The 15,200-nt window shown below is 42.8% G+C and overlaps 2 protein-coding genes across 3 annotated transcripts in view; one reads left to right on the top strand and one right to left on the bottom strand.

Moving 5' to 3' along the window:
* Positions 1-201: 201 nt before the first annotated feature.
* The window catches only part of mapk8ip2 (mitogen-activated protein kinase 8 interacting protein 2), a 28,839-nt gene continuing 13,840 nt past the window's right edge, over positions 202-15,200 (top strand). The window contains exons 1-2 of one of the 2 annotated variants that reach the window (XM_076732054.1): positions 202-696; positions 12,671-12,776. In XM_076732054.1, coding sequence (XP_076588169.1) covers positions 632-696; positions 12,671-12,776 — 171 coding nt within the window. In that variant the 5' untranslated portion in view covers positions 202-631. The remainder of the gene's footprint in view (positions 697-12,670; positions 12,777-15,200) is intronic. The other variant, XM_076732055.1, reaches the window with a different exon arrangement.
* LOC143321616 (gastricsin-like) lies at positions 8,026-10,839 on the bottom strand. Its single transcript, XM_076732057.1, has 9 exons — positions 10,784-10,839; positions 10,537-10,678; positions 10,274-10,391; positions 9,779-9,897; positions 9,164-9,363; positions 8,913-9,029; positions 8,678-8,825; positions 8,316-8,414; positions 8,026-8,190 (listed from the first exon to the last, which is right to left on the bottom strand). Exons 1-9 carry the CDS (start codon positions 10,837-10,839, stop codon positions 8,026-8,028), a joined length of 1,164 nt encoding a protein of 387 aa, XP_076588172.1.

Genomic DNA, 15,200 nt, shown 5'->3' with positions numbered 1-15,200 from the left:
CTGGTGGGCCCGGGGACCTCACTTGGGGAAAGCACGTTTTTACTCTCAATGTAATGTCATTGTAAACATTGTGTTTCTACGGCACTGTTGTGCTGTTCGTCGAGCCTGCAGGCTTCAGCTGTGCCCGCATCCACTCAGCACAGCCTGCTCATACGGTAGCGGCACTGACGTCTCCGCTCCACACCCCCTCCTCCTCTGTCTCTGCCCGTCTCCGCACTGCTGGCCTGTATCCGCTGTGTGGCACAGGCAGCATCACGGCAGCGGACATTCGGCGAGGAAAAACCCGGACTGCGGTCGCATACTGCGCGCTTACGCCTCGCTTGGACGCATCGGGGGGGGGAACTGGACTGTAATTTTAATCTCCGCGGCGTTGTGCGCTGTCTCTGAAGATCATTTCTTGCCTCTGACACCCCCCTCCCTTCCTACCCCGCTTGTGTGGATGGTTGACTGCAGATTTGATGGTGCTGAGCAGGCTCGTCTGATTGAAGGCTTGCGGCCAGGGGGCATCTGTGGGGCCGCAGAGAGAGAAACCTCTGTCCACGGGTGCGACTGTCCTCTGCCCTGTGATTGTGAATGGACTGCGCTCCATCCGTGATTTTCTGCAGTCGCTCTGAGTCATTTGTGGAAGAAGATGGCGGACAGGGCTGAGATGTTTTCCCTATCCACTTTCCATTCCCTCTCTCCCCCCGGCTGCAGGTAAGAGCTTACAGGCAGAGCGACGGTGGAGGGATGATGAGGGAGGATGCGCATGGTTGGATGAGTGAACGAAATGACACTGAGCATAAACAGATTTATCCGGTTGATTTTCACGACTGCAACAAAACGCACATTCCCCACCATGGGTAATAATAGATATTTTGATTAACCTGACAGGCCTGCTACTGCCTGCCTGCGCTCCAGTGGGTGCTGCAGCTGAACAGGCGGCTGTTTGCGTTTTGGAGCTGATACGTCCCTCAAAGACAACTTTTTCTTTCTTTCATTTCTTTCGCTCTTTTTTTTTGTAGAAGACAACTTCCATTATTCTCCGAAAAGTGTGAAGAAAGGTAAAGAGTAAAATAGATGGCAAATGATTGATCTGTAGCTGTCGCGACAGACACCCGCCTTGCGCATTCTCCGTTTGAGGCCCACGCCCTGTTGAGTCCAACCTAGGCAAGGGCATGCTGCTGAACAATGATTTACGGAGGTCTTATTGCTTCAAACGCCTGTAATGTGACCTCTGCGACACACGATATGGCAAATCTGGTTGTGTTTTTTTTCCTTGCCCTAACACAGTTGTGAGTGGGATTCTACGTGCTGCTACCAGACATCAATTACTTGTGTAGAATTAGTGACACAGCTACTGTATTCTCTCCAAGGTTGTCTGTGGTGGCATGACGTGGGTTTCTTTAGTGTGATTGGTTTTTGGATGTATTAGGCCTGATATGATGTTGAATATTGCAACACTTTGGTGCCATTTGGATGAACTCCTGTAGAGGCTGCTGCAATATTCAGATCTGCTTTGCCTGGAGGCATTTAGGAATAGAAATATGACAGATTTCAGTGCATTTCTACTTTGATATGATTCCCACATCATCTGGTGTCTATGCTGCTGCTCTAAGGCCCCTCTTGCTGTTGCCAAATGCAGGAGAACAACCCTATAAACAACAAAAACAATTATTTGTAATTGCTTTGCCACCCTACATTGTTTTGCTACTATACAGTAATTCTTACTCACCCCCACAGAACGACAGGAAGAAGAAAAGTAAGGAAAAAATGGTTTAAGTATGTATTTCTTGTTGCTCTCAGCACCAGGAAGCTCAAATACAGGATAGTGGAGGCATATAATGCCACAACATTTCATTGTCCCTGTGCTTGCTTCCATATGTCCCATGTCTTTAGAGAATGCAATCACATTAACGAGCCAGAACACAGTGGATTTTATATCCACACGACATGCACTCATGTGGGATTTAGTTACATGCTGTTGCTCCATCTCATGGACGGATCATATCAGATCAATAGACCTGATTTTTTGCATGACTACCACTGACCTCAGGTCAGAGCCAAAGCTTTGGCCGTTACATCAATACTTTAAATTTACAGCATAGGCAAACAGCTGGAGCAAGACCATCTTTTCTCTCCGCAGTGACCCGCTGGTGCATTGTGTCACCGATTCCAAATCGACTTAAAGTCTTTTCAGTTTATTTGTCAGCTCTCAAAAATAAAGCCAGCATCACAGGCCTCTGAAGAGCAGCTGCTTGCATCACTCTGTTAATTGAATATGGCACAGGCCATTGTTTTTAGTTAGTTTCGTGTGCATTCATGGACACACATTGTGTTTATTTTGGGCTATGGATCATTGACTTCAGACTACCAATAAATGAAATATTAGTATTCTGACCTTAAGGAGATGAGATCCCTGTATTTGTAGATGCGTTTTTCAATATTCATTTAAGAATGCATGTGTGCATGTTGTCTCATGTTCTCACATCTCTTGTCGTGTTTTTGTGTCTGACTGATTCATGGGTGAAACCACCGGTGGTGTGATGGTGTGGTACAGTAATCTGCCTTACATAACCCTAACACTGTTTCCAATGGGCAACATAATCCGTAAGAGAGCCTGTCTTTCTCTCCTGAGCTCCAGAAATTTATGGTAGACCATAATTTCTCCTGCACTGAGGGAGCTCTCTCTCTTTGCCTTAAAAGATAGAAGTTACAACATCTGCATTTTCACCTTTATTTTGCTTGAGAATGACAGCTATATGGACATATTTCACTTTTTCTGTTTTGAATATACAAATCTGAATATACCAAACTGAAGAAGGAAAAGTCACGTATAACAGTATCATGTACTGAAATTTACAGTGACAAATATGTTGAGTGAAATTAAACCCATATTGTCCAAACTGATTGTTTAGAACAATTCCAGAACAGACGTTTGAGGTTTAAGGCCAGGTTCGGTTACAATGAAGACTCTTAGACCGCTGTGGTGAAGCCGACACGGTTGTTGGCGCGGTCAAAGACGGAGTAGTACTCTCTGAGGAACACATCTCCAAAGATCCACAGGGGCTGGCCGCTTTGAGAGGGCAGGTAGGGGGTGATGCTCACTGAGCGGAACTGGTATCCATTCTGGGATTGCTGGAGGAGGAGACAGGAGATCAGAAATGTCAATCATTGCACACACAGTCACAAATTTAAAAAGAAGAAGAAGAAGAAGAAGTATGCAAAGGGACACAAATACATGCTTATGCTATGCATGCATGTCATAACCTGCCTGACTGATGTAAGCAGAAGGATGTAAGCTCTCCTTGCCTTAAAAGATAGTAGTCAGCATGTACAGATAAGATACAATGCACTTTTCATCAGAGAGACATACTTTCATATAGAATCGATGAAGTCAGTCAGTATGAACAGAAGGTCATGGTGCTCCATTTTACTTTGTTTTCCATCAGGTTTCAGCTTGCAGAAGTGTTTATATAGAAAAGAACTCTTTCCAGGTATGCCATGGTTTTTCTGAAAAAATAACCCCTGCTGTGGTTTGCTGGAGCCTAAAACCAAAATGCTGACATATTAAAACATGGGACTCATAGCGTACCAACTCATATCTTAGAACCCAGATATCACATTTTGTGAAAGGATAGTTTGTAGTGTCTTATCACAGCTGGGCGGAGGTCATTGTTTTGGTTGTTTAGCTATGATTCAGAAGGCCTGGGCTCGAATAGTGGTTCCAAGAGGGTGCAATGTGTTTAACTCAGAGTTTAACCAATCACTTAATTGCTACTTATCACTCGTGTTTAGTTAAATAAAATGTACTGTATGTGATCTATGTGGCAAAGTCTGAGCTTTGGCTCTTTGAATGTCAGTTCTTATGTCTAAGGTTTTGGATTCAATAAGAAGACCTGATTCCATATTCAGATTGGATTTAATTGTATTTAATTCCGTCAAACCACAACTGTATTCCACAGTACATCAAAACTAGACCACTACAAGAGCATCCTTCCGATTGCCCTTCCCTGTGTATTTCATATGTTTAGCAGCCGTTGTTCCACTTTTGCCATCCGACTCTTTGAAAGCTGTTTGAGAGGACAGAGGGAGGGAAGTGAGTGGTGTGGATATGGTTACTGGTGGGGTAAGAAGCTTAAATCAAATACAGATTCATTTTAGCCTAAGCGTTCCATCTCTGCCTCCCCCCCTGCTGTCTTTCTATCTCTCGCTCGTTGTATTTTTGTATTTCATCTATCTCTCACTCTCTGCGTACAGCCAACATTTGCCATGTTTCTACGTCAGTCTTTTCAGTGGCCGTTGCCATTGCTATGTTTCTCCTTTTACCAATATTTAAACGAGTCATATTTACACAGTCCATAATATTTGTTTTCTATCAACATGACGCCAGTGAACATTACATTTGATGACTTCATTTATCCAAATCCAGCCAAATCAACATGAAATCATCTGCTCTGAGGAAAACGATGCATCATCTCCACGTTTGATTCAGAAATGGCGTGATCTTCAGGTTTGGATCTGACACAGACAACAGAGAGTGCTTCATTAGGTTAAATGCATGACTCATATGTGTGTGCGTGCGTGTGCCTGTGGGTGTGTGTATGTGTGTGCCTCTACATTACTGGAGACTGACGGTGGGTGAAAAGCCTGCAAAATTGATCTGCTTAATGAGTCAGTGGCAACCACATCAGATGTCCTTGGCTTTTAAAGACGATGATTTCACCGTGAAGCAGGTGCTCCTGGTTAAAAGGCAGCTTCATTACAGCAGAAACCCCACCGCCCATCCCCCTGTTGTATCTGTAGCTATTTTTATATTGCTAATAGAGTCTTTTTCATTTCATCTCATTTTTGTCTCATTTCATTTTTTGACTATCATGCTATTTATACTTATATACAAATTTGGAGGCTTTCACTCTTATCTATTTTGCTTTGCTGTGATTGGATGCACTGGGCTTATTTAAAGAATAGTGATACAGTTTCTGGATTAAAGGTGCAACAAATGATTGTTTTCATTATGGATTACTCTAATAATTATTCTCTTGAATGTTTTATAAAACATTAGAGAATAATGAAAAATGTCTCCATATAAATAATAATATCTTCAAATATCTTATTTTGTCCAACTATGACAATGAAAATTTGAAAATGTTTAAACACTCTTCCATACAAAAAAAAAAAATGTTAAAAGTAAAAGGCATCCTAACTCAAGGAGACAGTTGTGTAAGGTTAGATCTCTGTATGCATGAACACACAGTCAGTGTATGCACACTCAAGCAAAGCTGACAGTGTGCTGGTTTGACAATTTCTGGTGTGGACATGACAGCATCAGAGATGACAGAGAATAACTGTTAGAACACATGTGGGCTGGAGAGATAGTTGCAGCCTGAGAAGGGCAGGGAGAAAATGGAAAGAAGGAGCGACACCTAAACACACACACACTCACAGATGGTAGCAAAGCTTTAGCAGTGGCAGTGAATCTGGGTGTGCCATTGCAGCAACTTGACCGCCATCAGTGAATGGTAATTTTGTGCTGACTTGTTTTCTTGTGGAGGGCTTCTCATTTTGCTCAGTGTGTCACAATTCAGAACAGATAGAGACTGATGTAATGCAGGCCTTTTCCCTGCTCAGTGCTGGAGGGCCGTACAGTGATGACTCCTCTCAGGCTCTAAATCCTCTGCTCCAAATCCTAACTATTAGGAATGATTACAAGCAGAGGTGGACTGAATGCAAGGGACGTCACAGCATGGTGTCAGATAAGCAGCAAACGGTACACAACATGGTTTGACAGGGCCTGCACGCTCACTTTGATGCTGTCGAAACACAGAAGAGGAACATGGAGTTGTAATGTCAACATCTGCAGCTGCATCTTTCTATGCAATATAGATTCTGAAGTCAAAATAATGCACAACATTTCAGAAAAGGGCATAAAACACATAAGAGAAACAGGAAATGAGGAGAATGGGGAGGCGGTAGGTTTGTTGATCTTAAAGATGAGATGAAGAAGTGCATGTGCATGCATATGAGGTGTACCTGTATTGTAAGTCTGTTTTTGTGCCGCTGCAGTCAATCGGTGTTTTTACTTTTCAAGGAGAGGACAGGGGCCTTTGGCGAAGGCATTATTCTATGTCTGCAGCTTTTCACTGACACACATTTCTTTGCAGTTTAGGGGAAATGGGGCCACACTCTGTTGTGACGTGCATTGCAGAGCTACAGGAGAACTCCAACACTAAGCAGATGAGCACACAAACAAAATGGAGTCTAGAAACACAGCAGAATAGGGAGCAGTGAAGGAGACCAGAGCAGGGATGAGAGGACAGGAAATGAAAAACAGATGTCAGACAATAATGCAGGGTCGGTTCCTCCAAATGACAAAAAACAAACATATTTTCTCAATTACCATGGTATACCATGGTATGAAAATTGACGGTTATCATGCCACGTGCATTTGCATGTCTACGATATTGAATTCTATCATATTAGTGTTATTAAAAAAAACCTCCTGTTTTCATTCCTTTAAGAGTCACTGTAACTGATAATAATAACAGTAATGCTGTGATACGGTGTAACTGCACATAGTGTTAGTTTTATTTATCCAGGTTTTGGGATACCTGCCTCCTCCCCAGTACAATAATAATTAGGATTTTGTTTGAGGAACTCACAGCATTGAAAAAATGAATTTTTGAAAATCAACAGCAGCATCTTGTTTCCAGAAACAGTGTTGCCATTACTCTTACTGTAACTATGAAGTTGGAAATACTACAGAAATGAAAACTATCTGCACGGATACACGCTGCAAGAGGTAAGTGAGAAAATATGTTTCTTTGCAATTAGGATGAACTGACCCTTTCAATGTGCTACTGTATGTGTAAATAAATCATCACCACATCCATTCTGGGACATTAGTGTAATTAGTTTAAAAACGAGGCGACAGCCTGTGCTCTGCATTTTACCAGCAGTGCCAGTTGGTCAGATTTCACAGGAAATCAGTTGCATTTCTTCTTTTCACCATGAAAAGTTGTTTTGTGCTATGAAGCAAACAAAGATTTTTATTTCTCCAGTGCATTTGCCTTGTTACATTCTCCTCTTCCTGCCTCCTTGTCCACCTCTACTCCTCTGATTACTCCCCCGTCTCTTGTCTTCCATCACTCTCCAACCCCTCATCCAGAAAAAAAACATGGGCCTTCCTTCCTCTTGTGTGGCGGTGTCAGCCGCCTTGGATACAGCTGCATTGATGTGATGTTTTTCCATTGTGAATTGCACGCCCACACACACCTACTCTAACAAACATAGTTTCCCAGAAGACTTGAATGGGCGAGGAGCTCATTTGTGACCTTATGTCTCCCGCTTTGGTGAAGACACTATTTTTCTAATTTTGACAGATAGGAAATAGGTTTTGGTGGACACCTGTCTGTGTGTGCATCCATCTGGATACTCACAAAAAAATCACACTCGTTTTGCATGCATGGTGTATCTGCACAGCACTTGACCAATCACAAGACTGAATCATTTCATATACCAAAAATATGATGCTCTAATACGTATGGCATGCATAGTGTGATTCTCTAGATGTTTCAACAGAGTTTTAATCACGTCTTTATTTGTGCCATCATTGTGGTACATTTAAAATGCCCACTAGTTGTGGGAACTCATTAGCCACACACAGACACACTCAAGCTCAAGGTTAATAATAAAGCAGGGAGGGAAACCCCTTTGATGTCTCTCAGCCCATGACCTGTTTCGATGATGAGTACTCATGTAGAAAGATGAGATATTACGACATTTGCATTTTCACCTTTATTTTGCTTGAGAGTGACAGCTATATGGACAGATTTGACTTTTCTGTTTTGAGTATACAAATCTGAATAGATATGCATATTCCAAACTGAAGAAGGAAAAGTCACCTATAACAGTATCATGTACTGAAATTTACAGTGACAAATATGTTGAGTGAAATTAAACCCATATTGTCCAAACTGATTGTTTAGAACAATTCCAGAACAGATGTTTGAGGTTTAAGGCCAGGTTCGGTTACAATGAAGACTCTTAGACCGCTGTGGCAAAGCCGACACGGTTGTTGGCGCGGTCAAAGACGGAGTAGTACTCTCTGAGGAACACATCTCCAAAGATCCACAGGGGCTGACCGTTTTGAGAGGCCAGGTAGGTGGGGGTGATGTTCACTGAGCAGTACTGGTATCCATTCTGAGATTGCTGGAGGTGGAGACAGGAGATCAGAAATGTCAATCATTGCACACACAGTCACAAATTTAAAAAGAAAAAAAAAAGTATGCAAAGGGACACATATACATGCTTATGCTATGCATGTCATAACTTGCCTGACTGATGTAAGCAGAAGGAGGCAGAGGGAGGGTAGCGCCGCTGACAACAAAGCTGAGAGTTGGCAGGTTGTTGATCTGGCTGCAGTCCACCAGAAACTGGAGATCAAGACAAGACAGAGAATGTTAAAGAGGGACAGAAGCTCGACATAAACCGCTCCAGTTTACAGTCTTGCTTCACTACTTTTGACGTAGATATGTTTTGTGACCTTGTGCATAATGACTTTTAAATGGTGCTACCTGCAGATAGATTTGCATCGTTATGAGGAGTAATAATGGTGGCTTAATTTCCTGCTGCTTCAGATGTGTGTGTGTGTGTGTGTGAGAGAGAGAGAGAGAGTGTCTCTGTCCATTTGTCTTACCATTCCATTCTCATCCTCTTGGGCTCCAATGGCCTGCATGATGTTATTCAGATACTGGCCAGGGGCTGTCAACATGGAGGTTCCAGTGTCCACAATGGACTGGCAGCCCTGAGAGCATATGCCAGTCTCTTGACCATTGATCTGAAATCTGCAAGGCAGACACATTAGGACACAAAGCGTTCACTAATCTAGGCAGCAATACTTTCAAATTGATGGAACATTGAAAAATACAGACCCTTGAACGCCGATCTCCCAGTAGCTCTCAGAGACGACAGGAGTCCAGTGGATCTGGCCCTGAAACAAGCTGTAGTCCACATCTCCCAAAGAGAGCACGCTGCCCTGCTCTGCATTCCTGGACCAGACAACAAACCGAAACTTAGCTGCAAGCTCTTTGTTTTAGAAAATGTTAGTGCCAGTAACAAGTATGCCCTGTTAGTGATACTGTATGTTTTACAGTAACCAATAGAAGTCTGGTGTCAGTTTTACCTGGAAAGGTAGAAAGCAAAAAGGTCAGCTTTCAGCAAGTTCCTAGAAATCATGGTGTCCACGAGGGGAGTCTGTCCTCCGGCTGAGATATATGGGTAGGCAAGGCCGAGGATGCCGTCAAACTTGGCCACCACAAAGTTCTCACCAGGTTCGTTTGTGCTCAGACCAATCTCCTGTTGAGTGACCACAATGCCGCCAACCTGTGGGCCCAAAACCAACCAATATGATGAGTAAGGTGAAAATAGACTGAAGGTGAAAAGGTTGATGTAGACCTCTGTTGAGTCTATCACAGTACCAGATTATTAAAATCATTCCTCCCATTCTACATTTTTGTAGCATTGAAAGTATTTTTTGTATGAAATGTATTTGTTTCCTCATCTTTTCACTACTTCAACACTTAATACACACAGAAACCAGAAAACTGCTGCAGTGGTCTTCATATATTGACACTGGCTGTCAATATACGCCTGCCTCTGGCCACACCTTTGTCATCGCTTATTGAGGTGATATGAAATTGAGTTCTCTCTCATATAGTGCTCAGTGCTCAGTTCCAGTCTTGAATATTACTGTTTTATCGAACTGATGTGTTTGGTTTCTTCGGTGGATTTCACTCACATTGACCGTGTCATATCCGAAGACTCCATCGAGGCTTCCAGCTCCGTAGGACAGCTCGAAGGTCTTTCCAGTGGCCTTGTAGGTGGAGGATGTCTTGGGGTTGAACTTCTCGTGTGTGTCTGTAAATGGTATACATCAGGATTATCTCTGGAGCCATTGCCATAATAATGTCCACATGCCTCGCAGAGCGTTTTGACATACTGTTAATTCACCTGATTATCAAAATCACAGGCTGAATTTTAACCAATACGGTAGCTGATGCCTCTCAAAAACAAAAAATGCTTAGTGGCTCGCCTGTAATTCCACCAGAACTTTAAATCCTGTGTATGTACAATATGTAATCTCTCTGAAACAAGATGACAAACTGCTAGCTCCGCAGGCTTAGCCTATATCAGCTGCAAGTCCCCTGGAGAAGTTCTTCACATGCAAATAATGCTCCGAAGAGAGTGACAGATGAGGGATTGTGTCATGTAAAGCCAGTTGCTTTGTACTCACTGCAGGCCTCAGTGTTACAGTAGACGGAGTCCACCCACAGGTTGGAAGAGCCGGTGTCAAACAGCACCTGGAAGGACTTGGGGGGTGTTCCAATGCTGATGGGTCCATAGTAGGTGGTCTGGGTGACACAAGAAAAAGTGGAACAGGCTAAAGAATGTGCGAACGCAAATGTTTTCATCCAACTGTTGTGTACACTGGTATATAACTTTTCGACAACCACAGTGTTCAGTATGTTAAAGTGGTGTTAACGCAGGATCACTTACGTCAGCGTAGTTGTTGATGTACATGTTGGCAGAGCTGGCCAGCCTGTGGGTCTGGTATTTGAGAGCTGGATCCTGGTAAGGCAGATGGATCCCTTTCTCTCTCAGGGCCTCACGCATAGACTTGTGCTTCTTCAGAGGGATCCTGAGGAAAGAGGAGGCAAACGCGCAAAGAGTTTTCACCTCCACTGGCTTTGAAGGTGTATAATTTGGTCTCAGATAAAACCAACTGAACAGATAGTTTCCTTACCTGACGATTCCCTCTGCGAGCGCCACGCAGACCAGAACAGCAACAAGACACTTCATGATCCCTCCTGTACACACTGCACTCCTGAATGGATACAACTCAGCTTCAATCTGAACAGGCTTTATATACACATCTTTGCACCCATATCAGTCAGACTGTTATCAAAAATTCACCTCAGACAGGGTGACTCTGTGCTTAATGTGCTCGATTTTCACATCTATCATTAATTCAATATACACCAAATGTGATAGCCACACTACAAACACAGCTCAAAGCTTCCTAATTAAACACATTATGGAACAATGATTTTTTAAGATGTTATTCACTTGAGTATATCTGATGGAATCATCCGGTGGGGTCACTGAGTAAATGTATGCACATTTGGCCCTTAACTTTCATTTAATTTATCTTTATCATAAGTGCACCATAGAGAAATATTGCTCATTCTGCATGAAAACTAATAAAATATGTAGGAATCAGTTTCCTGTTTTAAATTGGAAAATCTCACAGGAAGTGTGATAAATGTGTCCTTTTCCTTGTCTTTAAAGGCATTGATGCTGCGTACTGAGCTATGACTTTGAGTTTGGGTTATGAATTCATTTCTAGCATTTTTTTCATAGCACTTTCTCTTATTTTCTCCCCAAAACAGTCTGCATGCTGCTGGAAATCCTCAAGATTCAGCTGTTGTCCAATTTTATCTGTTATACCTATCAGCAGCAAGGTCAAGCTTAATAGTTTGTGTCCAACTTTTAGTTTTCCACAACTGGAAAATCAGCAGCACCTTATCTCCACAATTTTATCAGATCCTTCCATGCTTCACAGCTTATCATAACTTTTAATATTGTTTAAGTTTGATAGCTTTTATGATGTTTTAAGTACTTGCTTTTTTAAAACGTCACACAGTTATATAATTTTTTATATCTTAAGGGCATGCAGTTAAAAACTTGTTTCTGCCCATTAATTGATTTTATTCTTGGTGCTTTGACTCTGTAATAATAGACCAAAGACTTACTGTAACAACAACATTCGCTTCATGAAAGTTTGATCGCATTCGTAATAACCTCAATAACTATTTTTCTTTTTATCTCCACCATGATGAGCTTTCTATTTTCCAGTGTTTTCTGTCAGTTGTTGTTGCCCATTAACACTTTTATAACAACGACTTTTTCACGACTCCCTTTGTTTTAGTTTTAGATGCATCAGCATGTCCCCATTTGCTCCATGGGACCAATGACATTGTGTAGACAGGACCCTATATGACTGTGTGATGTAAGCTCGCATCCATACGTAATATGTGGAGTGTCCTTTTCTTTGTAAGAAAACTGCAATGCAGCATTTCCTTCAGCACATTGCAAGCCAACAGCTGTAGAACCGAGAGCCTGCTGAAACTAATGGAGCAAAGATGAGATCGAGCCTAATGAAGAAAACTTGCAATGCCACGGCTCATTACAGAGACATATACACTTCCCTGCTGTAGTGTACTGTTGCTGTTAAAAGAAGTTCAAAAACTCTGGTGCAACTACCAATAATTCACTTCCAGTTCTGTTTCATACCGTCCACATTTCATATATATATATACTGGCATTCAGATAACTCAAATTAAAATATTGGCATCTTATCTCAGTTCTTTATGTGTTGCTGTTGTGATTCTGCTCCACTTAATCGTGTCACACCTTGTTAGTGTGGATTGTTACAGGGATGTTTGTGTGTCTTCCTGTGTCCTGAGACTCAAACACACCATGACAGGCCATAAGTTAGAGCAGGTTTCCCCCAGAACGGGGCTCAGCGTGTGGCCATAAATCCATGACAAAGTCCTCTCATGACTTTCGCTGATGGAACAGACATACATCACAACATGCAGTGAATATGCCGTCTCTCATGTGTTTCCAGGCCAGCCCACGACATCAGCCTGGAGGAGTTCGATGATGAAGATCTCTCTGAAATCACAGATGACTGTGGGATTGGACTCAACTATGACTCTGATCCATATGAGAAGGTGAGGCCCTCCTTCCTTGTTATGCTGTTCTTTTCATCTTTTGTGCTTTGTTTCTCAAATACATGAAAACATCAACTTACAGTGTGCATTGCATAGTATGCCTGTATAATTTTTTGGCTGTTTTCAAGCAAGCTATAGTGAGAATGAGCTGAAATTAAGTTGATAGAAAGACAAAAAGATAGAGAATGGCCTGCTTTGTATAGCTGTTTAATATTAAGACTGCTTATGTGTATATGGCCATCTTACATAAGCATCATTGTGGCTGTGGATTTTATCTACAGGCCACCTAGCTTACCAGCATTGCAGTCATGACACTAACGACCATAGGCCATGCTTGGCTTTGGTTAACTGTGGAGTGCTCTCAGTGTACTTTAATCATCATCATCATCATCATCATACATTCTGGGTCTGAGCAAACAGTAGACGTTTACAGAACTCCTCTGCATATAATAGAAATTCTAAGTGGCACTTCCACTGAGCATCCTGTTCAAGTGACTGTGTTGTGAAGTATATGCAAATAATTGAGTCATTAGCTGTATCATCCCACATGTCCGACCAGCTTAGACCTTAATTACACAATTTCTAAGAACGATTATCTCGTATCCATTCTCGCTCCCTTCTTGGGTTTCTCTCTCTCCATCCTGTGGGATGTAAATGTTTTATGCTGGTGGCATGGAGCCATGGCTGCAGCAGAGGGTGGGTGACCCAGTGCAGTTTGCTGCTATGCAGAGACAACCTCCTTCCCTCCCTCCCTCCCTCCCTCCCATGTGTCTTCCCTTCCCTCCCTGCTATGCAGAGTGTTGCTCGGAGACAAAGCTCAGATTCCCTCCTGCCTTGCTCTCTGCCACCTCTCCACTCCCCTTCCCCCTTAAAGCTTTCCTTCCATCACTTCCTGCCTCTCTCTCCTCTCTGGTGAGGTGACTGGGAAGGGGGATTTAGCTCAGGGATGGTTGGTTCTGAGGGTTAAGCTCTCAGCATAAATCTGTGCTTGATATTTTGCTTCCTCCACTATAATCCACCAACAAAACACATTATGGCGAGCTAGCAAAGCCCTTCTGTAACCAAGTGTGTTTTTGCATAGCATGTGAGGAGACCTCCACAGGAGGAGAGTGGATGTTTCTTTTGCTTGTGGCAGAGAGATCACAGTAGTGAACCGTGCATCAGTGTCCTCTTTCTCCTCTGTCCCTCTCACAAGTACACATGAGAAGCACATCAGCAGAAGCCCTGACTGTTCACCTCACAAACAAGAAAGCACAGGGCAGAGATCGTGTCAGCCCTTGTTACATTACATCATTGCCCAGAGGAAGTAATGTTGCTGACATGGGATGGATAGGACACACACCCAGTTGCCCTCTGAGCGAGTGCGTGTACATTTAAATAACAGAGACAGAAAGGCGAGACAGAGAATTTCATGCACCGTGTATTTCATATGGTATTGGATTTTTCTTTCATCAGTAGGGTGGGGGAACACTCTGTCAGCTCATCATCATCAGCAGTCCCTCCCTCCTGCACCGCACTCTGCTGATGTAGAGAGAGGCTTTTGCTTTTTCTGTCAGTATGATTCGGTCATATTAGGCAGCATGTCTTTGATGTTTAGGGAAGAAGAGCCAATCGAAACAGTGAGATTATCCTCCGGCCCCAATCCCCAGCTCTGATTAATTCCAATTCGTTATGGGCTTCAGGTCTAAATCTGCACAACCCTTTAGATCAGTACTTAGCCTTTGTGACAGGAGAACACACATGCGTGCGAACAAAAACAAATGGACACACACACAATGCCTTAAAACAGCTTATTCTGTCATCTGGAGTTGAAGACAGGTAATTAAACATCATTCACATAGGTTTGTTACCACTGTCTGATATCTCTGTCTCTGAGGAAATGGTAATTGCTGGCTGAATGCTCAGGCTGTCCTTTCCTACTATCTGCAAGTGTCACTGGGGGTTAGGTTTGACAATGTGTTTTCAACTGTGTGATATTTTTTTTTTCTCTTGACCTTTAAAGTTTTTTAACCCAGTATATCAACATAACAAGCGGAGCACAGCAGACTGAGCCCCTCCCTTTCTCGCCTCTGTATCTTTCTTCTGAGTCTCACACACACACATGCACGCACACACACACACACCATGCTGCTTTCTGGTTCGTCTCACCCCTGATTCTTCACTTCCTGTCTCTCGAACATCCATCTCAGTCTCTCCAGAGCCCTGATTGAACACCATGAGCACATGCATAATTCAGCATGTAACAGTGCAGTGGTGTCTGTGTCTCAGCTGTGTTTCTACGCTGAGTTTAAAATGTGGAAATTTAGAGATACACTGATAGATGGAGGCCATCGCTCACTAGGTGGTCTCCATTTATGGTAAGCTAATGGGTAGCTGTTGTACATTCCTGCATAAAATTCACCCAGATTACAAGCTATATTTGAT

The sequence above is a fragment of the Chaetodon auriga genome, chromosome 6 (assembly GCF_051107435.1).
Source record: "Chaetodon auriga isolate fChaAug3 chromosome 6, fChaAug3.hap1, whole genome shotgun sequence".
NCBI lineage: Eukaryota > Metazoa > Chordata > Actinopteri > Chaetodontiformes > Chaetodontidae > Chaetodon > Chaetodon auriga.
Note: the sequence above shows the minus strand (reverse complement) of the source record. Positions and strands in the feature narration are given on the sequence as shown.